Source organism: Seriola aureovittata, chromosome 8 (genome assembly GCF_021018895.1).
Source record: "Seriola aureovittata isolate HTS-2021-v1 ecotype China chromosome 8, ASM2101889v1, whole genome shotgun sequence".
In the NCBI taxonomy this organism is placed as follows: domain Eukaryota; kingdom Metazoa; phylum Chordata; class Actinopteri; order Carangiformes; family Carangidae; genus Seriola; species Seriola aureovittata.
The window spans coordinates 12962921-12984805 of NC_079371.1; the positions used below are offsets into that span (position 1 = coordinate 12962921).

Consider the following 21885-nt stretch of genomic DNA (forward strand, 5'->3'; position numbering starts at 1 on the left):
TCTGTGTGTCTGTGTGTCTGTGTGTCTGTGTGTCTGTGTGTCTGTCTGTGTGTCTGTGTGTGTGTCTGTGTGTGTGTCTGTGTGTGTGTCTGTGTCTGTGTGTCTGTGTCTGTGTGTGTCTGTGTGTGTCTGTGTGTGTCTGTGTCTGTGTGTCTGGTTAATACCTGATACTGGCTGGTGAGGCGGGCGTTGCTGAGGTCCAGGCTCTGGTTGGTTTCCCTCAGGGCGCTGAGCTCCCCCTCCAGTCGAGTCCGCTCCAGCTGGGAGGCGCTGAGCTCCCCCCGCAGCACAGAGCCCTGAGCCAACAGCTCCGCCTGCGACACCAACCACTCCTTCTGGTGGGCCTGCAGCCTGCAACCCCGACACAGAACGGCTTTACTCATCACTGTCAGTGTTGTGTATCTCTTTAACTCTCCAACTAGAACTCATTATTATATTATTATAAAACATGATGAGTTGTCTCAAAGCCAAACAATAACCAATAGGTAAATCATCTCAGACAAAATAGTTGAAGAATACGTCATGGAGCAGCACCGGAGTCTTTCAGTGGTTTTAGACTATTGCGTACAAATAGTAGCATTATAGAGGTAAGAAATAATGTTTGTTTTATTTTATAATGAGAACTGTAATGAGATGAAATGAAACTCATAATGATCACGGAGGGGAAAATTTCTTAATATTCAGTAATAAACAGTGGAAACTTTATTTTCCCAATGTGGATTCAAAGTGTTCTGGAATAAAACTTTTTTAATGTACATAAATTCAAATTGAACCAGTGTACAGAATGGTTCAGGGTTAAACACATCGACCTCTTTTAAGGCTGCAAATAAAGATTAATTATCGGTTAATCCACTAATTATTTTCTAGATTAAAGGATTAAAATATCAGCAAAGGTCTTGTTTTGTCTGACCAACAACCCAGAGCCTCAAAATAATAATAGTTACAATCATAGAAGAGAAAAATGACCAGAAACTATTCACATCCGATAAGCTGGAACTACTGATTTTTTTAAATAAATTTCATACATCAATTTTCTTTTGCCACGATCATCACCACATCCTGCTTTATCAAAGAAATATTTATTGAAGCCATTACTGAAAATTAGTAATTATTAAATTGTCAAAATAGTTGATGGACTAATCGATTTAGGTCTAATCATTCAAGTCCTAGTTTCATTAATTCAGTTAAAATACCAAATTAAACAGGTATAAGGGACATTCTTAAATGCGCTGGCATGCATATTCTATATTTAGATGTTTTCGCATCTGACAACCGGAAAATGAGACCTTCCTGATCCCAGCTTGGAAACCCAGCATTTGAGACCAGTCAGTTGGTAATCAATTGCATCAATGTGATAATGAAAACCTGGCTGATGAACTAATTAAGCTACACAAGTATCTTATGATTATCATCATCATCATCATTATCCTCCACCTCCAAGATGAAATTTAATCAGAAGCACTCGTAACTGTTCTCAGCCTCAGATTTTAGTGAGCCAGGTCTGAGGCTTAACTACACAAAGATGTATCCAAGATGTTTACTTGTGGCTCCTCTGTCCTGTTTTTGATGTCTTGTGCGTTGGGGCTTTTCTTGCTTCCTGAATTCTATATTTTCCTCTCATACATTTGTATTCAAACTGATGCCCATGTTGCTCCTCGTGATTCATATATATATAGTAGATAATACATAGGTGTATATATATACAGTAGGTAATGCTGCTGTTCCCTGTATTCAAATGAACATGAGTGCAGTTAGAGGAGTGGGGAGAAAGAAAGATCTGATCTCATGAATATGACGCTGAAGAAGCTGATTTGATTCGTTACCTCTCGTTGTCGTCTTTCAGCCTCTCCAGCTCGCGTTCTCTCTCCACTCTCCTCTGGGCTTCTGCCTCCATCTCCTGTCTCTCCATCTTCATCTCCTGCTCTCTCTCCTCCAGCTGGGTTTTACCGTCCAGGAGCTCCTTGTACCTTGAGATTGCAAACACAACATTCACCCTCACCTATAAAAACAGGACTTAAAATGTAGGACAGAAAGAGACGTTGTGTATCTTTAAAGGATGCAAGTTGTGTTAGTGTTTGTGTGTTGTTCTTTTATGTATTTCCATTCTTAGGAAAACTTAAAGTCCTCACAATGATATAAAAATAATCAAATTTCTCTATAGTGAGAATGTAATGTTTTTCACTATATAAAAGAGTCTATTTAAATATATTTAAATAGTCAGTGTGTGTTTGTACCTGGCCTCCAGCTCCCTGTGCTGGGCCTCCAGGCTACGATTACTGCTCCTCAGCTGAGAGTGTTTGTCCAGCAGCTCCTCTAGCTCCACCTCCTGTCGCTGCTGCAGTGCCGTCATCCGCTCGTGATCTCGCCTCAGAGCCTCCATCCTGGCCACCGACTCCTCCCGCTCTCGGGCCCACACCTTAGACTCGGCCTCCAGAGACGCACACCGGGCCTCGCTCTCGCTACAGCGGGCTAGCGCTGCTGAATGCTGAGAGCTCAGAGATGCTTGGTCCACCTGTGTGTTTGGGATGTGGTACAGAACAGAGAGACCAAGTCCGTCATTTTTAACTACATTTTAAAGGTTTAACAGAAAGCCGACAAGCTTTACTTTAGGTTTATTAACTTTCTAACGCATACTGCTCCACCCATGGGATGCTAGGACCATGTAGAACATTCATGTACATAAAAAGTACCATGGATATGAATGTGTAATATGTCAGAACAGATTCATCAGCAGTCACTTTCAAACAGCACACTGTGTTGAAAAATTAATCCAGACACAATGCAGAGTGTAGTCTTGAAACCTTCAAGGAATAGTTTGACATTTTGGTAGTTTTCACTTTCTTGCTGAAAGTTAGATGAGAAGAGTGACACCCCTTTTATGTCTGTGGAGAAAATATGAAGCCAGAGCAGTTTGAAGGCAACAAACAGACTCCAGACTCCAGGAAGTCACTGCACATAGCCAAGAAAAAGTCTTATATATACATTTATTTTTTTGTACACAAACAACAAACAAGTGTATTAGTGTGTTTTGGAGGTGCTGGTGGGTGGTTTTCACTTCCTTTGGGGACAGCCAGGCTAACTGTTTCCCCCCGTTTCCAGTTTTTATGCTAAGCTAAGCTAACTGCTTCAGATACATATTCACCATACAGACATGAGAGTGGTACTAATCTTCTCATCTAATCGTTTTTGTCCATATGACAAACTGTTTCTTTAAAAATACGGCATCTCCCCTCCTTAAAAAGTTAAATTCCACTGCAAAAAGAGTCACTGTGTTTTAATTCAGGAAAACCAAGGGTGTAAAAAATGTGAGGTCATTTTCTAAAACACCAATAAGTTCTGTTTCCAAGTCTAACAGATCATTTCAGACATATCCATGCTCTCTGTCTGTGTGTTAGGTCACCTGTAGCTGGGTGTTAAGCGTCTGCAGTCTGGTGCAGGAGTCCTGGAGGCTGAGGGAGTTCCGGCGCAGAGCCTCCAGCTGTTCCTTAAAGTGCGCACACGCCTCCTGAGACTGGGACAACCGTGACTGCAGAGCCTCCTGTCCTGTAATCGCCACTGCTTTCTGAGGGAGAAAGCAGTGCATTGAGAGAGCGTCACCATCCGTGTACAGTAGCGGCTGCATCAGAGGCAAATATCTGCAGCTGAACTTTCAGGCAGGTAGCAGCTTTATATGACATTTGTGTAAATGTATAAATACAGAGATTAAATCCATCCTCTGAACTGAGTCTGCTGCAAAATCTGAACACTTAATTGTGACCTGACTGACAGTGCAATCCGCTGTGATATATACAGGAATATGTTGATTGGTCATTGTATTGGATAGATTAGAAAATAAAAATAAAAATGTGTTTTGCGAAACTGCTGAAGTTTAAAAAAAAAAAAAGTGTGTTGTTTTGTTTCAAAAATGAACTTGCAGCAAAACACAAGTCAGCTCTCCTCCCACTACACAGGAAGAATTTATTTGAACATTTTTGCAAGTATTGGCAGAACAACAACACATTTCATGTGGGCATCGTCTAAAGAGGCTGCAGCTCATTTCACCTGACTGAGTCACTGCTACACAGGGGATTTTTACTTCTCTGCTTTCTCACGATAACATTCTCCCAGCCACTGTCAGTAGTGGAAAGTAATGATGTATAGTTACTAGTAGTACTATAGTGCCATACTGTGGTGTAACTAATGCTTGTAGTGGTTCTTTATGTAGGTAGATCTACCATGAAAGCAGCTGATGAGTGGCTCTGCTGAATGTTGCTAATAGTTTAGCATTCTGCTAACCGTAGCCAAAGGCTCACGGCTGCAGCTGCGTTGCTTGTGTTGCATGTGTGTTTGAGGCTTGTGCATAGGGCTGCAGGAGGATGGAGTATTTTCATTTTTTTCCCCTCTTGATTTCTGCCTAGCTTTAAGCCTTTTACATGGGCTTATAAAATACAACACTTTGTTGAGGATTGAACCAGTGGTTTTCAACATTTTTTGGCTTTTTACAAAAAAGCAGTTTCTGTTTGTCACTTTTAAGATCAGTTCTGCCAAACACTCATTTCCCTTCTAAACTTATCAGATGGTTTTATTTAATAACAGCTTGAGTCCAAAAGAGGTGAAATTATCTAATATTTCAGAAAACAAGCAAAACATGAATACAAATTTGCTGTAATGGTACTTTTACGTGAATAAAGGATCTGAGTACTTCTGTATTAACCAGCGCACCCGCAGTATGGGTGGGACCAGGAATTGAACTCTCAAAGTGCCTTGCTTCATCCAGTGATAATGCAGTACCATACCTACTGAACAATGCATTGAATGAAATTCCTGACCTTGGCAATGCTGGAGCTGCCCCTTACAATTTGATGTTAGAGTTTATGTGTGTGTGTGTTTGAGAGTTAAAGAAAGAGTGAGAGCTGAAGCAAGAGAGCAGCAGAGGAGATAAGGAAGATTAACAGTAGCCGAGGTGACATTATAAAAACTGATGAGCAGAGATAAAGCAGTAGTTCTCGAAATAAAGTGCTGCACTTGGGGAGGTGGCCGTCTACTGTGAGTTGATAGTCGTCAAACATCCCTAGAGCAAGAATTTCAACATAATATAGATCATCTCCCTCGCACAGAAGTTGCACTGAACCACATAGACATCCTGTAAATGAGATTCACACACACGCACGCACACACACACACACATCATATTCATCCATCATTATATTCAAACAGAGACATACCTCTTTTTCAAGCTCTCTGAGCCTCTCACTCAGCAGCCTCTCTGTCCCTCCTGTGGAATAATCATGGCTAATGGAAAGGTCGCGACCTTTGCTGGCTTCAGGGGATTGATTCAGAGGTGACGTCTCCTGGGTGTGTGTCTGACAAATGTGCATTTTGTTTGACGAGTCTGAATCCGAAGTAGACGTAGCTTCCTCATCCACGCTTCTTCTTTGCTTTTCCAACTGGAGAAGAGATTCACTTTTCTTAAGGCACTTGGAGAGCGACTCTATTCTCTCCTGTGATTGGTTGAGAGAATCTGTGGCCACTTTTTTTTCAGCTTCGGCTTTTTGTAGTTTCTGGCTCAGACGTTCGACCTCAGCGGACAGTTTCTGAGAACATGCCTGCTCATTGGAAAGGTCCTGATAAAAGAGAGATAAAGGGCAATAATGAACACTGTGCACTAGAAACTAAATAAGGCATGATCGCAGACACTACTGTTTTGTTCCTAGGGCTGTTTTAATTTTTTCCACCTCTGAGCAGCGACTCCATTTCCCATGCGCACTGCATTTCGGGACAACAGTGTCCATCAACAACACACTGAAAAATCCAGCAAATTTTGTATGCAAACTACATTCTCTGAAGATACAGACTTTTGTCACTTTCTAATATGAACGGACTGAATTAGTATCATCATAGAAAAACATCATAGAATGGACAATAATCACTATGATTTTACATCATGAGAAGAGATCTCAGTTTAAAAACTACTTTACTGTCTAGATAAGGTAAGAAAGCTGAGCTTAGCCTCCACTACATCAGAGCAGCAGTGATTACTGTCAGTGACTAAACTACCATGTCACACACACACACACACGCACACCTGGGACAGTGAGCTAATCTTGGCCTGAGCATCTGCGTACTGCTCCTGCAGCTGCTGTTTACCCTCCTCCATGCTGGTTAATCGAGTGCTGAGGTCTTTCTCCAGGTCTTGCAGTCGAGTGCAGAGCTCCTTAGACTCAGACAGCTGCTGACAGACACGTCTACACACACACACACACACACACACACACACACACACACACACACAGGTCAGACAGGAGGTTGAATGAAGAGAGAGTTGACATTATAGATAAATGCACGGTGCAGCCAAGTAGCTCCCTCTGATGCCTTGTAAAGTTAATTGCTCACCTCAGCTCATGATCAGCTCATGATCAAGGTTAAGTGTGTCTACAGGAGTGCGTGTACCTGTGCTCGGCGTCCAGCGCCCGAGCTCTCTGGTTGCTGTGCTCCAGGGCCAGGGTCGTGCTCTCCAGCTGCTGCCTCAGTCTCGCTGCCTCCCTCTCTCTCTGCCTGCCCTCCTTCCGTTGGCCATCCAGCTCCGACTGACACACCTCTTTCTCCTGCTCCAGCCGCGAGGCCTCCAGCGACGCCTGGTCCCGCGCCCTGGCCAGAGATTCAGCCTCCAGGGTGGCCTCACGGAGCTCTGCCTCCAGCTCCCCCTCCCGACGACGAGAAGTCTCCAAACTGCGCCCCTGACGTTCCAGCTCTGCTTTGAGAGTTTGGGTGGTGAGCTCTAACTGGTCGCACTGGGAAAAGGGGAAAGATGGATGATTAAAGCTATTTTAATTTGTACCGGTCACTTTTCTACATTTATTGATGAATATATTTTTCTTTTACTCCACTACACTTAAAAGACAAGTATTGTACTTTTGTCTCCACTACATTTCTATGAAGTACTTTTTTACTTTGAGGAGAGCTTTTAATCAGTGGAATGAATGTAATGTAATAGACCATACCAAAATTCATTCAAGTACTCCAGTAGTTAAACTCAAGTAAATTTTGACTGATCAACTTTCACTTGCATTGGAGTAATATTTGACCAGGAGTAACTATCCTTTGACTAAAGTAATGGGGTTGTGTACTTTGTCCACCTCTGTGTTTAGTAGTAGTTCAGTAAACCCGAACAACAACAGGGAAGCAAAGGGGAGAAAGAGGATGTAGGTGAGCTGTGGTTTCCAGTTTGGGTTTAATCCTCCGCTACAGCTGAAAGAAGTGTTTAGTTTACTTCATGTTTCATTTAACACGCACTCTTATAATCTCCATTAATTCTGACTCTTTGCTTCTCGTTCTTTTGGTCTGAATGTGAAGTCTACTTCAAACACAACAAGAAATATTTCTGTTTATTTCCTCCACTGTAACATTTAGAGAGAGGATTGCTCTTTTAGTGATTACAAATTAAAGGAATACTCTACTGTTTTTCAAAGTTATCTATATCTTTATACTGTGTTTGATCATTGACAGATCAGTGCAATCCCTTGCACTAAACAGTGTCCAAGGTTATTGCACTTCTTTTCCATGCTAACATCTAGATGTATTGAACCCAGTTTCTTTGGCTATATAATCATAGCAGAACACATTCATTTTTAGCATGTTCATTTGCATTGAATTGGAGACTGTGCATTGTACAGTCGAAACATGTCTGAGCTTGGCTGTAAATAGAAAAAAGGTATTTCCTCAGTTAATACTAGCGGTATTTGAAAGTAATGTGCAGTAATGTTTGGGTTACGCTATTAGATATACAGTGCAGGTACGACATAAATAAATAAAGGCTGGATTTTCTCTTTATAAAAAGAGGGTGGGTAACACAATAGAATATTACAACATCAGAAGAGGGATTATCTACAAGTCTTTCTGAATGGGAGGTATTCATGAATCCCTTTTATGGTATTTCTTTAATGCTGACTTAGCACTGCTCTTTTCCTTAGCTTGCAATTTCTCTGATGTCTCACAATTTTACTGCAAATAGCAAATTAAACACAGAATTCACAAAGACTTCTGCAACCTGCAGTGGAGTTTCTGAAAAAGGAAATACACTAAATAAGTTGTATCAGATCATCAACCTATGGTGTCTCGTCTGAGTGTGGAATTACTTTTTTGTTCATATGTGTTCAATGTGTACAGTTCAAAACAGACTCTCTTGCGCAGTAGTGGGTGTGTGAAGACATGTTGTGTCACCCTCAGACCGCTTTAATCATCTGATTCACTCCATGCTGTTAAGTCCACCTCCTGCTAAAAAATTTCTCCATGCAATAATATAATTAATTTTCAGAGATGGTGAGAGAAATTTATTTGGCAAGGAGAATCCCTATCTGATGTAAAGTATCTAATGTAACCGAGTAATTATTTAAAGAGATTACAGAATAACGAGATTGGCTGTTAAAAATGGAATGAAATGTTGTCACTGAGGGTTTGTTGTTACATCAAAAAGCCTCTGCTCCCTTTCATTTGGTCTGTACATGTATTTTTTATCCACCCCTCGTCCATCCTCACTAAAGTGACATCTGCTGCGGTCATGAAAATGTCCGGTGTCACAGCTGTCATAACATCATGTGTGTGCGTTTCTATGCTCGCCAACCTTGCGCTGGGCAGTGCGCAGGGCATCCTGCATGCTGCGTAGCGTGTCCCTGTCTCTCTCCAGTGCAGCCCTCTCTCCCTCCAGGGTGGCGATGACCGTGGTTTGCATCCTGTGAAGCTCCGTTTGGCTCCGCAGGCGGCACAGCTCCTCCTCCATGGTCAGACTCTCAGCCTGAAGGACCTGACAGAAAAACGGTGGGAAATTCGTCGAACTGTGCAGCTGTCCATCTGTCCATATAGACATCTGCATATACATTCAGCTGTCAGTTTATTAGGTGCTGAAACTGTTTGAGGTCATCTTTATGGTCATTTTGGAGGCTGCTGGATAATTTTCAAAACAACCTATCCAATAGTTGTTGAAGTATTTAAGTCTAGAACAACAATTATTTCAAAGGAATTTCTCTTAAATGCTTATAAACTAAATATAACTACTAACTAATTTGTAGTAAATATTGATTTTCTCTATACACACGTTATTAAATGTTATTCAGCTTATTTATTGAATCAGAAAATAGTCTCTTCTTGGCTTCTCTCACGAATGCTGGGTGTTTCTTGTTGTATTAGATATTTTATCCGCCCAGCCATTCATCACCTGCTCATCCATCATCATTAAACATCCATAATCTTAATTTCTCTATTAGCATTTCACACAATCTCCAACTTAGTCACTCATCCATTCCTGAGTTTCCTTGACTCACACTTCCTTCCATCCATCCATCCATCCATCCATCCATACCTCTATCTGCCTGCGGGCCTCTCCCAGACTCTCAGCAGCTTTCTTCAGACGCTGCAGCTCTGCCTCCAGGACCACCAGCCTCTGCTCAGCCTCCCAGGTTTTCCTGCTCTGCTCTGCCAGCTTGGAGTGCAGGTCCTGGGCCACAGTCGCCTGCCTGTCAGCCTCTTCCTGGGCCTCCTGGAGCCGGGTTGTCAGAAGCTCCACATCAGGAGCAGGCAGGGCACATGCAGCCTGGTCTGCAGCTGAGGTCTCTGTGGTATCTTGTGTGCTTTTTGTGCTTGATGTTAATGCAATCTGTTCTTCCTTTAGGTCACTTTCTTTCTCTTGTCTCTCCCTGTTTTTTTGCCCTCCCTCTGCCTCCCCCCTTCTTTCGGACTCAGTCTCCTCATTACACGGTTCACCTTTTCCCCCTTGAACACGGAGCACCTCCTCACCAACTCCTGCTTCCCTCTGGGTCCTGATGATTTCTCCTCTTCTCTCCCTTCCCTCCATCATCCTCACCCTTCCTTCCCCCTCTCCCCGGAAGGATTCGGATCCCTGGACTCCTCTCTCCCCCTTCTCCTCCTCCGCTCTGTCTGGCTTCTTCATTCCTTCCTCCTTCGTCTTGTCTTCTAGGAATTGCAGTTTGGTCACAAGCTGTTCTAGGTGCTGCTTCAGAGTACCATTTTCATTCTTCAAATTTTGAAACTGAAAAGAATAATGGGAGAGAAATTTCTATGCTTGTCAGAGCCTTGAATCCACAGCCTTTTTGCTTGTTTTTTTTTTCCTTTTCTTTTCTTTCGGTGCTTACCTGCATTGAACATGAATGAACTGGAATCTTTTGTGAGCAAAAAGACTGGAACTACCTCTTGTTCTTTTTTTTAAAAAATACATTCATGTTCAACACAAGTAGCAAAAGAAGTAAAAAAAGGAAGGATAAATACCAATGAGGAAATCAGAGATTGATTTAAATGGCTTTTCAGTTATAAAAGTAGTATACAAAGGTAATCCTCTGCACAAATAAACACAGAGACATCTGAAGAGTCCAGACTAGGCAGCCTGAAAATAACATCAGGCTGCGGCTATCACAGATAATAGTGCAAATCAGACAATAGAGGGGATGCAAAAAAACAGCTTTTGTACATTTGAACAGGTCACCCGTGTTTTTCACTGATCTGTAGATTCATCCATTTTGATCCAATTTGCTGGATGGTTGATAAGTGGCTTCTGCGGCTGTTTGTAACTATTTTAAGTCAGAAACCAAATATTCGTTTGCAGCACTGAGACTTTCAGCTGTGAGTCGATTGAGTTATATCCAGTAACCAACTTCACTTCTTCTTATCAACTGGTAGTTCAAACAACAGGCTCTGAGTTATTTCTACCTCATATTATTGTCCATTTATGGCGCTGCACTCATTTAGTATATTGATTACTTATGTTATCTACAATTACTTCATCATAAAAGTATCAAAATATCAACAAACGCCCATCACAGGTTATCAGAGCCCAAAGTGTATAAATATTCCCACAGACATTCAACATAAAATGAAGTGAAATGGGATGTATCTTTATGTCCTAACGTGTCTGTTAAAAAATCAATTAATGTTAATAATAACAGTAGTAAAAATTGGTTAAAGTAGTGAATTACTGAGTCTGATTTCTACTTGTTTACCACACAAAACTACCAGACATTTCCACCTAGTCTTTATGATTACTGAATATTTTATATATAAATGTATATATTTATTTATACATAAATTTTCATTTTCTTACTTTTTAGACAATATTACTACTTAAATATTCTTAGCCCTCTCTCATTGAACATTGTGTCTGACAAAGCAAATATCCTAAAAACCTGGTACAATTCAGTTACATCTGTTAATTTGGGGTCTAAAACAACCTTTAGGTCGCTCTCTGCTCACCTCTCCGAGTATCTTCTGATGCTCCATCTCCAGGCAGGCCAGCTCATCCTTTGCATCTGGAGTATCAGCCTGCAGCGAGAGGAGATGGATGGTTAGCTCCTCCAACTGCTGCTTCCTGCTTTTCCTGATTCATTTGCATCTGTAACGGCTCAGGCAGACTCAGAGATGCCAGGTCTACTAGTATTTTCATTAAACATGCGAAAGGTTCTTCCTCATGATCAAGATACGTAAGGGTGTGGAAGCATGTGGAAACTCTGTTTGTGCTCTGCTTGACTTGTGCTTCTCTCTTCTGTCTCCTCCCTGTGTCACTGCAATCACTGATCCCTACAATCCATTATTTATATGCATCCTGTAACATGGGGAGAGATAAACTGCTATAGAGTATGTAGACATAGAGTCATAACCTTTGACCCCTGAACCCTGACCTCCTGCTGGGCCTGCAGCTCCTCTAGTCGTCTCCTCAGCTCCGCGTTCTCCTGCTCCGCTCCCAGCAGCCTCAGCGTTGAAGCCTCGCCCACTTCCACACTCAGCGGCTTCTGATCTGGGTCAGAGGAAGGGAGAAGTAAAGAATAAAGCATGGAAAAAGATGAAAAAAGAGGAGAGAGAGAGGCAGATAGGCAGAAAATGGAAATGGAGAGAAAGAGAAATGGATACGTGAAGAGATTCTTTCGGTTATTGTTGATTGATAACCTGTGGGCCAGTATTGCCTCAACATATTTTCTCTTATCAGTTATTTAAAATGTCTTAAATGACAGGGTGCAGAGAGGCAGGTGCTCTGACCAATCAGTTCGCTCAGCTCCTCGTCAGAGTCCAGTTCTGATTGGAGGAAACTTTGGTGAACTGCAGTGACCGGAGCGGGAATGCTGCCGCCGCCGCCGCCACTGCTGCTGATGTGCCTCAGGTCCGCCTCAAGGCTCATGTTCATCTCCAGCAGCTCGTCAACTCGCTGCCTCTCGGTGTCCCGCTCCTACAAACACACACACACACAGGTACTTAGTCATTCATTACAGGAAAAACAGATTTCAAGGGGCACACACACAACATACATAGATATTTACAATACAATCAATACAATCATGACATACAAGGTTCTTAAGGAATATGGGTAATTTTCTCGCAGTTGCTTACATAACTGTAACTGTAAACACACATGTACATACACAAAAAAACCTGCACATTAAAAAGCATGTCCAATAACACACACATTTAGACATACATGTACACAAGCACACAAACATACTGCACAAAAAGACACATATGCTTACTTATATGCAGACAAATACAAAAATACACATCATAGCTCCACCCACCGCTTCCACGTCCATGACTTTCTGACGCAACAGATGATTGTCCCTCTCCAGCTCCCTTACTGAAGAGCAGCGTGCCCGTGCACCTGCCAGCTGTTCTTTCAGGAGAGCTTTGGTCTCCTGCAGCGCCGCACACAGCTGCTGCTGCTCCTGCAGGGGGCGTCACGCACAGAGAGAGGAAACATGAACTGATATGACGAGGTGGAGTCGTCATCACGTCAATCAGACTTCAGGAAGGCGGAACCTTACGCCAAACATTAGCTGAGAGAATCACATTTGTTTCTTTATGTGTCTACGGTAGCTTTTAAAGCTCATTGATCTTTAACCCACACGTGTCAGCACTAGCACACAAGATAGTATGAACAATGTCAACATAGCCAGGACTTCATGCTTTCTGTGAGCCACCGATGTAATTTACGTTGGAACCACTTCCTCTAACCTGCCCACTGCTATTAGTTTTTTCTATGAGCGTGACCAGCAGTTTCCTCTATAATTATACGTCTCAACAGCAATATTACAGTCCAAGAGTTATAACTATTTATCTGTTTTACCTTTATTAGACAGTTTATAAAAGCGATGCAGACAGAAAATGGTGAGGAAAAGAAAGAAAGAGAATAAAGTGCAACAAAGGTCACCAGTAGACCAGGCGCATGATTACAAAGCACATTATGGTATGTAATATGTGTGTTTGCAGAGTAAGGTATTGAAAACTGTTCTATAGCTTTTTAAATCATAACTTTTACTTTTTATTGCTATTCCCTATTTAGGTAAAGTTAAGAAACCGAACATGACTCATGGCTGCTATACATCCTGATCTTTTGCGGCAGAGAAAAGTAGGATCTCTTCCTTTTCGTGAAAGAAACTTTTGTTCCATAATTCTGAGGGACAACCACTAAAACTTGATATTTGATCATGATTTCTTCTTAACAAGATAAAAACAACTGCAACAAAATGGGCTCAGAACTACGACAAGCAGCATCAATACATGTTTAACTGTAATTCAAAGTATAATTCAGGTTTTATTTTGTAGTTTTCGCCTTTGTCTCTGTCGGTAATGATAACATGTGCCCACCAGATTAATCACTTAGGTCTAGAAACACTGCTACCAAAATAAACACAAGCAGTCAGACAATCATAGGGTAAACAAGGCAACAATTTAGCCCGATTATCTAAACCACTTTATTTTGGAGGTAAAACCAAAAGTGAGCGAGCACATAGAGGTCTGATTATCTGACTTCCTTTTCGGCACATCACTTTCATTTCTCACCACGTAAGGCGAGCCATCAGAGAAATGATGGTCAGAACTATGAAAATAAGACCAAAATTGTTATAATCCAGAGAGTCTTTCAAGTGTTTTGCACGGGATATTTTCTTTTAAAGAGACAAACACTGCGTATAAACATTTAATGTTAGCTGTTCTGCAAAAACTGCACTGTCATTTGTCAAAATTTGTTATAAATCCAAACATGAGAAAAATTCATCATGCCAGCTAATTTGCGCTAACGCGGAATAAATCAAATAAGACTGAGAAGGTGACAGCGAGGACACTGAGATGTTTTACAAGGATATGAGCACATTTTCTGACACAGAACAGTTATACTACCTGAGAATAAATCTCATTTGGGTGTAAAAGCTCCAATAACTGAAGCCTTACTCCAGCTCTTTTTCAATGAAGCAGCCCCCGGGCTGTAAATCCTGATGACATCACACAATATAAACTCATTCTCTGACTTTGTTCATACTCAGTCTTGATTGAAACGCTCACAGCCGTGAGACAGAATATATGGCCTTTGAGATTAAGTGGTACTTCTATTTTTTTAAATAATAGCTACGCAGAGAAAGGTTTTAAAAGGGGATCTTCTTGATGTGACCTTCGCTAGTAATGTTTACGTATATGAGGGCTTTGCTTTGTAACGTGTGTGTACTTTTGGGTGTTTATGTATATGAAGGCAATGTTTGATGTTGCACTGTATGGGAGATTTCTATATGTAACTTACTGCCAAAGCACCCTCTTATGTATTTTTTGGTGTAGATGTAGCCGTGCTTCCAGTTGTCTTTCTGGTGTAAATGACTTATTCAGAAGTGTGTGTAGATAGTTGTGTGCTTGAAGTGTGTCTGTGTGTGCATGTGTGTACCTTCAGCTGAGTGCGTGTGAGCTCCAGGCTGCGCAATCTGTGTTTACAGCTCTGAAGCTCAGTCTGGAGCTGCTCAGCCCGTGCAGCTCGCTCTCGGGCGCAGTCCAGCTCATCCCGCAGTGCACGCATTCCCCTCACCTCACCCTGCAGAGAACGGTTCTGCAGACAAACACACACACACACACACACACACACACACATACACACACACAGTCACACGGACACACACACATACATACACATTAAAATAGCAGAGGGGATGAGGTCAACAAAAGGTTGTGCACAGATCTGGGATATGCAGTAGAGCAAATGTTGACAAAGTCTGATACAGGAAAGAGGAGAGGTGTGTGTGTGTGTGTGTGTGTGTGTGTGTGTGTGTCTGTGTGTGTGTCTGTGTGTGTGTGTGTGTGTGTGTGTGTGTGTGTGTGTGTGTGTGTGTGTGTGTGTGTGTGTGCATGCATGCTTGCGTGTCTATGAGGATGAGAGAGAATAAAAAACACACCTCTTCTATAAGATCTCAGTCAAAAGTAATAATCAGGACTAAATTCAGATTAAGGTAAGGGTTACACAGTGGGAAGAAAATTAATATACCCAAACATTTTATTGGAGAATCAAAAAACCTTCCAAAACCCAAAGAGTTTGTGATTTTTTGACACTATAACAAAATCTGTAACTGTTAGTAAATCTATCACTACAAAAGTAGAGGAATACAAGTAAATGATTCGAGGAAGGCGTCTTCAATGAAGGAGCATTATACCTTATATGACCTATGATTATGCATGTAGTTTTGCTCTGGATTACGAGTATTTAAACTGTACAGCTGGGACAGAAAGTTGGCTGCAATGTGTGCAGCCTAATTGCTGCTAAAGACACAACCAAAGAGGAATTGACTTACTGGTTATTAAAAGACACCTGTGTATTGTGCTGTTGGCTGTGCTGTATCCTTTATAAGCCTAAAAAAGTTTTACGTTTGATAAAGCTTTTCTGTGTGTCCAAAGTGCTTAGAAAATTATAACAAAGACTAAATTAAAAACTGTATCATTAATATTAATATCAATATTATGAAAAATATTAATGATATTATTATTACAAAAAAGCCAAACATCTCAAATTTGGTAGTGCAAGTCATGTGTACCTCTTTCTGAAATTTCTTCAGCTGTTCCTCCATGGTTTGTATCTCCTGCGTGTAATCCAATAACTGATCACCTTTGTCTTCCCTAATAAAGTCAAACATAAAACCATCGACAATCAAAAAAGCAATCATACATTTTTTCAAAACAGATCATTTTCAGTTTTTTTATTTGGGCCTTGTTTATGATACATTGGCTGATAAAAGTATAGAGATATTTTGTTTGCTAGAAATAGTAAGTAGTAAGAAAAGTAAGAAATGATAAGTGGCCAACAGTGACCTTTATGATATAGTCTACATTAAATACACTGGGAATTGGATTCCAGCACTGAGTACCTTACTTGTTCTTTACTTGTTGCTGAGTAACAACTGACAGTTGTGTGTACTGTAGTGTAACAAAATCGTTTGCACATTTTTCATGTTGACCTTTATCACTACTTCCCTAAAGGTTCTCTTGAGTTTTTCCATCACACACATAGCCTTCATTCACATGCACTCACAGTTGCTGTTTAAGGCGGCGGAGTTTGGCCTTGCTGTCTGCCAGCTGGAGTGCCAGACCTTGGGGTGGCTCCTCGCTGTGACCACCCAGGGGCGCCGTGGTTGAGTCAGCCTGGGACTCCCGCTCCCGACACATCTCTGCTATCCTCTAGGAGGGAGAGGGGGAGAGAGAGAGAGATGGGTTGAGAGACATGGCAAGGGACAAAGAGGGCTGAGGATAAGAAGGGTTTATGGGAGAGTTACAGGAACTAAGAAGAGATTGGTAACAAAAATTAAGAAGTGTTAGGTATTCAAAATTTAAAACCCTTAAAGTGTAACAGACAGTTTGGTAAAGTGACTAAAATTCTGGTTCATTTTGCACTGACTGCAGGTACATTATTTTTTTATATTTTATTTTTAAACTATTTGTTGTTCTACAGATTAATGTAAAATGACTTTTCTTTGTTTGTAATCGTGCCTCTGATCTATTTGACATTTTCTATGACATTACAGCAATAGAAAATTCTGTTTCCATGTAGTTACACTATTCAGAACAGTAAGGTGAGCCTTTGTTTCATGAGCCTTATTTGAATCAGTGGAAATTATCTGATCAAAATGGATTACCTTATGATGTGCTGATCTCATATGAAGGTTGTTGCTAAAGGTTTAGAACATTTTCAACATTATTCACTGTTCAAAACTAAAATGCCCTTTTATCCAGCAAAAACTGGTGACAGATCTCAGTGGAACAAGAGTCAAACTAAGAAAACATGCTCATACATTTGGTAATAATTGGGATCTAGGTCTTAAAAAAGAAAAAAATGACCTTGCTCTTCATAGTACCTCTAAAATACTATTATTGTAGTTTGTTTTTGAGACAGAGTAACTCCAGTCCAGTGACATGTATTTTTGTTTTCAACTTCAACTTCCACAGTATGCTCATGTTTTCTGAATGTTAATCTATCCTACAGCACTATCTGAAATACCATTTTAACACCAGCTTTTGTTGCCTAAAAGGAAGAATTGCTACAACTGTGGTAAATAACAACTACAAACTGAATATGAGATTTGAGCAGCATAAGATATAAAATGTTGATCAAATATCTGAAACAATGCTTTCATTTTCCTCATAACCTCATAAAAACATCATGTTCGTGTGATGGCAAACATTGTACAGGTCTGAGACAAAGACATCTAACACATTTTCTGGGGGTATTTTTTCCTTTTTCCTTTTTTGTCCTTAGTAGATGATTTTCAGTGGAGAAGTAGAAAGCAAACAAAGGGAGAGAGAAAGAGAGCTATGACAAGCATCAAAAAGTCCCCAGAAGGAATCGAAACAGGGACATTGTTGTTATACTATATTTTAATATGTTATATGTTATATGTAGTTTTAAACTACTAGGCCCAAAAAGATTTACTTTGAAATCATTTTAAGGCCCAAAAATGTGTAAGAAAACATGTACATACTCCCAGAGCACGACAGTTGCAGCCATACACGCCATGTTGGAGAAGCTTCTTTGAAAGCAGAACTTTGCAAGCCACCAATTACTTTACATGGGAAGAAGTTGAACTCCAGCAAAGCTACACCAGGGAGAAACCTCATATGGTTAACTATAGATACTTAGAAAAAGTAGTTCAAAATACTCTGTACACAAAATGATCCAAGTAACAATGTACATGTGGTACGAAATTATAAGATAATATAATTTATGTTTTCATGGGCAGATTTTGTTACCTTTGGACAGACTAGCTGTTTCCCCTTGTTTCAAGTCTTTATGCTAAGCTAAGCTAACTGGATACTGGCTGTTGTTTCATATTTAGTGTACAAATATGAGAGTGGTATCAATCTTCTTATCTAACTCAGGACAAGAAAGAAAATAAGTGTATTTTCCAAAATGTCAAACTATTCTTTTAAGTGTGCATATGCATACCTCCATGTGTGTGTCTCTATTTGCCAGCAGGCTTTGGATCTGCTTGGCCATGGAGCTGAACACCAGCTGTAAGTCTGCACCTTCCACCTCCATCAGCTCCTCCCACTGCAGCGGCAGCACCACGTGAGGATCCTGAGTCACCTGCAGCAAGGACAGTGTGTCATGTCTCTATCATAAGATCAATGTGCGTCTGGGATAACCCGACACAAAATGGCAGATCTGGGGACGAACGATCCAGGCAGCAGGAAGATTGTGTGAATACCAAGCAGAAATGCATCGATGTGCAATGGAAAAATAATAATCTTCCTCACATTTGTTTTGGGAATATGTGTCCAAAAATACCTGACTAATACATGCAAAACTAATAATCATGCAGACAGGTTTGGAATGTCCTCGAGTGGAAGGCATATGAAAAGCGGGCAGGGGGTGCATCCATCCACACAAGAAGAGCACCTCTCACCTCTATGATTTATGAGACTGAGAAACCTGGCACAGAAGAGGCTGGTGGGCAACATGCTGTTACTGTAATTCAGACACGCTGGTATGCAACATGCTGTTTGTATAATGCTGGCAATTACTCACAGGGGGTATTTTTAAAAAGAGCACAAATTGGCCTTTCTGCCTTATTGGAGAGGACAGCGGAGGATGACAGAAAAGAAAAAAGAAGACAGGCTGATGTGACAGAGGTGGACATGAGGTGCAGGATCCATGCTACAGTAGCAGAGAGGGGCACCCAGAGGTCCTAAAAACGCAGCCAGCAGCATGATGAGTAGTTAATTTTCACACTTACAGGGAGCACCAGAGGAAAGTATAATAGTTTCACTCTGTCAGCCTTCAGGCCAGACAGTGAAGAAATTCTTTGCTAAATCATATTTAGGGACAAAAATCATTTTAGAAGTGTCTCCCCTGGACAATATCTCCTCATACTGATGACCAGTTGGTGAACGCCTTTTATATGTGGGGCGTTAATTAATTTGGCTCTTGAACATACCTGTTGAATGCAGCTGGCAATGGCTGCCTGGGTCTCAATGTCCAGAGATTGGATCTGCTGAATGAACGTCTCCTTCTTCTCACACTGCAGACAAAGAGGGATGAAATGGTGTCAGGTGTGTGTGTGTATGTGTGTGTGTGTGTGTGTGTGTGTGTGTGTGTGTGTGTGTGTGTGTGTGTGTGTGTGTGTGTGTGTGTGAGTGTGTGTGTGTGTGTGTGTGTGTGTGTGTTTGGTCCGTAACTATTTTGATAATCAGTCAGTGTGTTTTTTTTTTTCAAGCAAAACTAATTTGAGGAGTTTTACATCATTATAAACTAAATATCTTTGGGCTGGTCATATAACGCATTTATATTTAATATTTAAATTTATTTAAATAATTTTATTTTAAATTATTATTATTCATATTCATACTAGTATTTTAAGCATTTTACATGTAAGCGTGTGAAAGTGATTCTAACATTTCGCATGTTACCAGATCAATACTTTTAGAGGGTTTGCATTAAATTACTTTACACTACAGCGCATTTATTAGGATTTCACTTGCATTTCACTTCAGCTTTCAGACGCCATCAAAATCCCAATATTCATTCATTTTTCACTGGAAATGTTTATTTTTCTCCAAACACTTTTGCAATGAGATAAATTTGAAAGATGCTATGATAGGAGCTGTCCTGTCATGAAATGTTGGATAAGCAGAAATCTGGGCCTTGATTTAAAAAAAAAAGTCTGGCGATCAGATGAGTCATTAATATTTGTTCTTTGAGGGCCAGGGATTTCTGTGTTACATTTCATGGCTGTGCATCCAGTTTATTTTACCCTGGACCAGGGTCCTGGACAAACTGACCACAAAAAATGTGAAATATTGAATCAGTACAAATTCTGGGTGTCTGCAGGTTTGGTGAACAACACTGGTGTCATTATCAACCTTCAAAAAGCGTGCTGGTCATGTGAGTGTGTGATCACCTGCACTGCACATCCTAGTAAGAGGAGCAGCAGTCGCCTGAGCTCTTCCACAGCTGCCTCTGAGGACACAGAAATAACTGTCATCATCATCATTATCATCATCATCTTCCACCCCCCACCACCATCCTCCCTATCATTATCACCTTAATGTGTTTCACAGATAGCCGAGATATGGACTCATATATAAAGTATAATTACTTTCTTGCTGCTGAGAGACATGGCACTGATAGGATCATGTTGTTATCTTGTACCTGTTAGGGGGTCCTGCCCCAGAATGGCAACGCTTGGGAGAGGCATCAGTATCAACTGCTGCAGGTCTTCCTAAAGAAAAGAGTGAATGTAAAGAGCCAAGTGAAAAAAAAAAAACAGTGGAGGAAAAAAAAGGTGATCAGCTGGTCTATCCTGTCTGTCTGCCCACAGCCTGAATAAACAACAACAGCAAAACTTTCCACCAGCCTGCTGCAGTTTGTGGTGTAAACAAGGAGCTGATATCCGATAAGAGGACATCCTTTTTTTGTTCTTCCAGGGTCAAGGAGGCTTTACGCTGATTAGGTTTAGTATATTTCAGAATTCTCTTAAAGTAATAGAAATAGTAAAAAAAAAAATCTGATGAATGGATTAACAGTCCTGTAACAAAATCCCTTAAATGCTTCCATTGTTGCTCTTGTGCTGTAAAGATATGGGTAATGTGGGTAATCCAAACACAGCACATTAGAAACGTACAGATCCACAAAGATCACAATAGACGTCATGCACAACCCTTTACTAACAACAAAGCGGGTAACTACAGCAAACAAGCTCCTTACAGAGTCTGATCCGTACATTTTCATGCCCATTATTATTGGCTGACTTTAGTTTGTCACAGACATATCAGGGTTGTAGGTATGTTGGGTTATAAATAACAACAAATTATATAATATAGAAATTCCAATGGTATGATGAAATTTAGTAAAAAATTATGATGTTTGTCTCCCACAGATTTGAATTTGCGGATCATATACTTGCAATTTACAATTGCAATGTTGAAGTCAGTCTGGATTATTTTGTTGCTTTTCAAAAATTCAAAAAAATGTGTTCATGTTAAAATGACAAATATAGGCCATGTGTCACAGTAGACACTTGGACATCACAGCAAGCAAAGCAGAGAGGCCTTACAGGGACACTTGAATAGAACAGAGCCACTGTTAACATTATTAGTAATAACCCTGACACCCCCACCCACTTCCTACTATGACAAATCAAAATGTCTGCTGTTAAAAACACCTACTGGTGAATCAATATTGTTAGCTGATTTGTTTCAACTCTCAAATATCTCACTCAAAAATCCAACCAAATCTCTAAAACTCACTCACTTTTTAAATGTATTTAGAAATAAGTTGAATCTCAGCCCATAATGATCTAAAAGAGAATCTGTCAAACATAAACCTGGCCAGGGTTGGAACAGCTTAATTGGAGCTTATGCTGAATATTCATTCTCCTGTGGATCTGGGGCTTCATAAATCCACATTTTTGGAGGGAACAGGTTTTCATAACTCAACATAAGCAGTTTTGCCTTATCATGAACACATAAACATCAAGTTGAAGCATTTTTGTATTTACTTTTGATGTGATTGTTTTGATTTTTTTAAATGCAGCTTTTAACAAGTAATGACCTTACATTGCTAGCTATAGTCATTCATTCACTATATTCACTATACATTCACTACATTTATTAGGA

General features: G+C 40.6%; 1 protein-coding gene across 1 annotated transcript in view; it reads right to left on the reverse strand.

Moving 5' to 3' along the window:
- ccdc88b (coiled-coil domain containing 88B) overlaps window positions 1-21885 on the reverse strand; it is a 41836-nt gene that overhangs the window by 11733 nt on the left and 8218 nt on the right. Inside the window, exons 4-23 of the mRNA XM_056383500.1 lie at window positions 20420-20489; window positions 20169-20227; window positions 19206-19289; window positions 18215-18355; window positions 16307-16452; window positions 15813-15894; window positions 14678-14836; window positions 12546-12692; window positions 12016-12202; window positions 11661-11776; window positions 11236-11304; window positions 9335-10021; window positions 8600-8779; window positions 6430-6770; window positions 6065-6224; window positions 5205-5603; window positions 3401-3562; window positions 2235-2512; window positions 1824-1967; window positions 165-351 (exon numbers count right to left, since the gene is read on the reverse strand). Of these exons, the coding sequence (XP_056239475.1) occupies window positions 165-351; window positions 1824-1967; window positions 2235-2512; window positions 3401-3562; window positions 5205-5603; window positions 6065-6224; window positions 6430-6770; window positions 8600-8779; window positions 9335-10021; window positions 11236-11304; window positions 11661-11776; window positions 12016-12202; window positions 12546-12692; window positions 14678-14836; window positions 15813-15894; window positions 16307-16452; window positions 18215-18355; window positions 19206-19289; window positions 20169-20227; window positions 20420-20489 (3798 nt within the window). The remainder of the gene's footprint in view (window positions 1-164; window positions 352-1823; window positions 1968-2234; window positions 2513-3400; window positions 3563-5204; window positions 5604-6064; window positions 6225-6429; window positions 6771-8599; window positions 8780-9334; window positions 10022-11235; window positions 11305-11660; window positions 11777-12015; window positions 12203-12545; window positions 12693-14677; window positions 14837-15812; window positions 15895-16306; window positions 16453-18214; window positions 18356-19205; window positions 19290-20168; window positions 20228-20419; window positions 20490-21885) is intronic.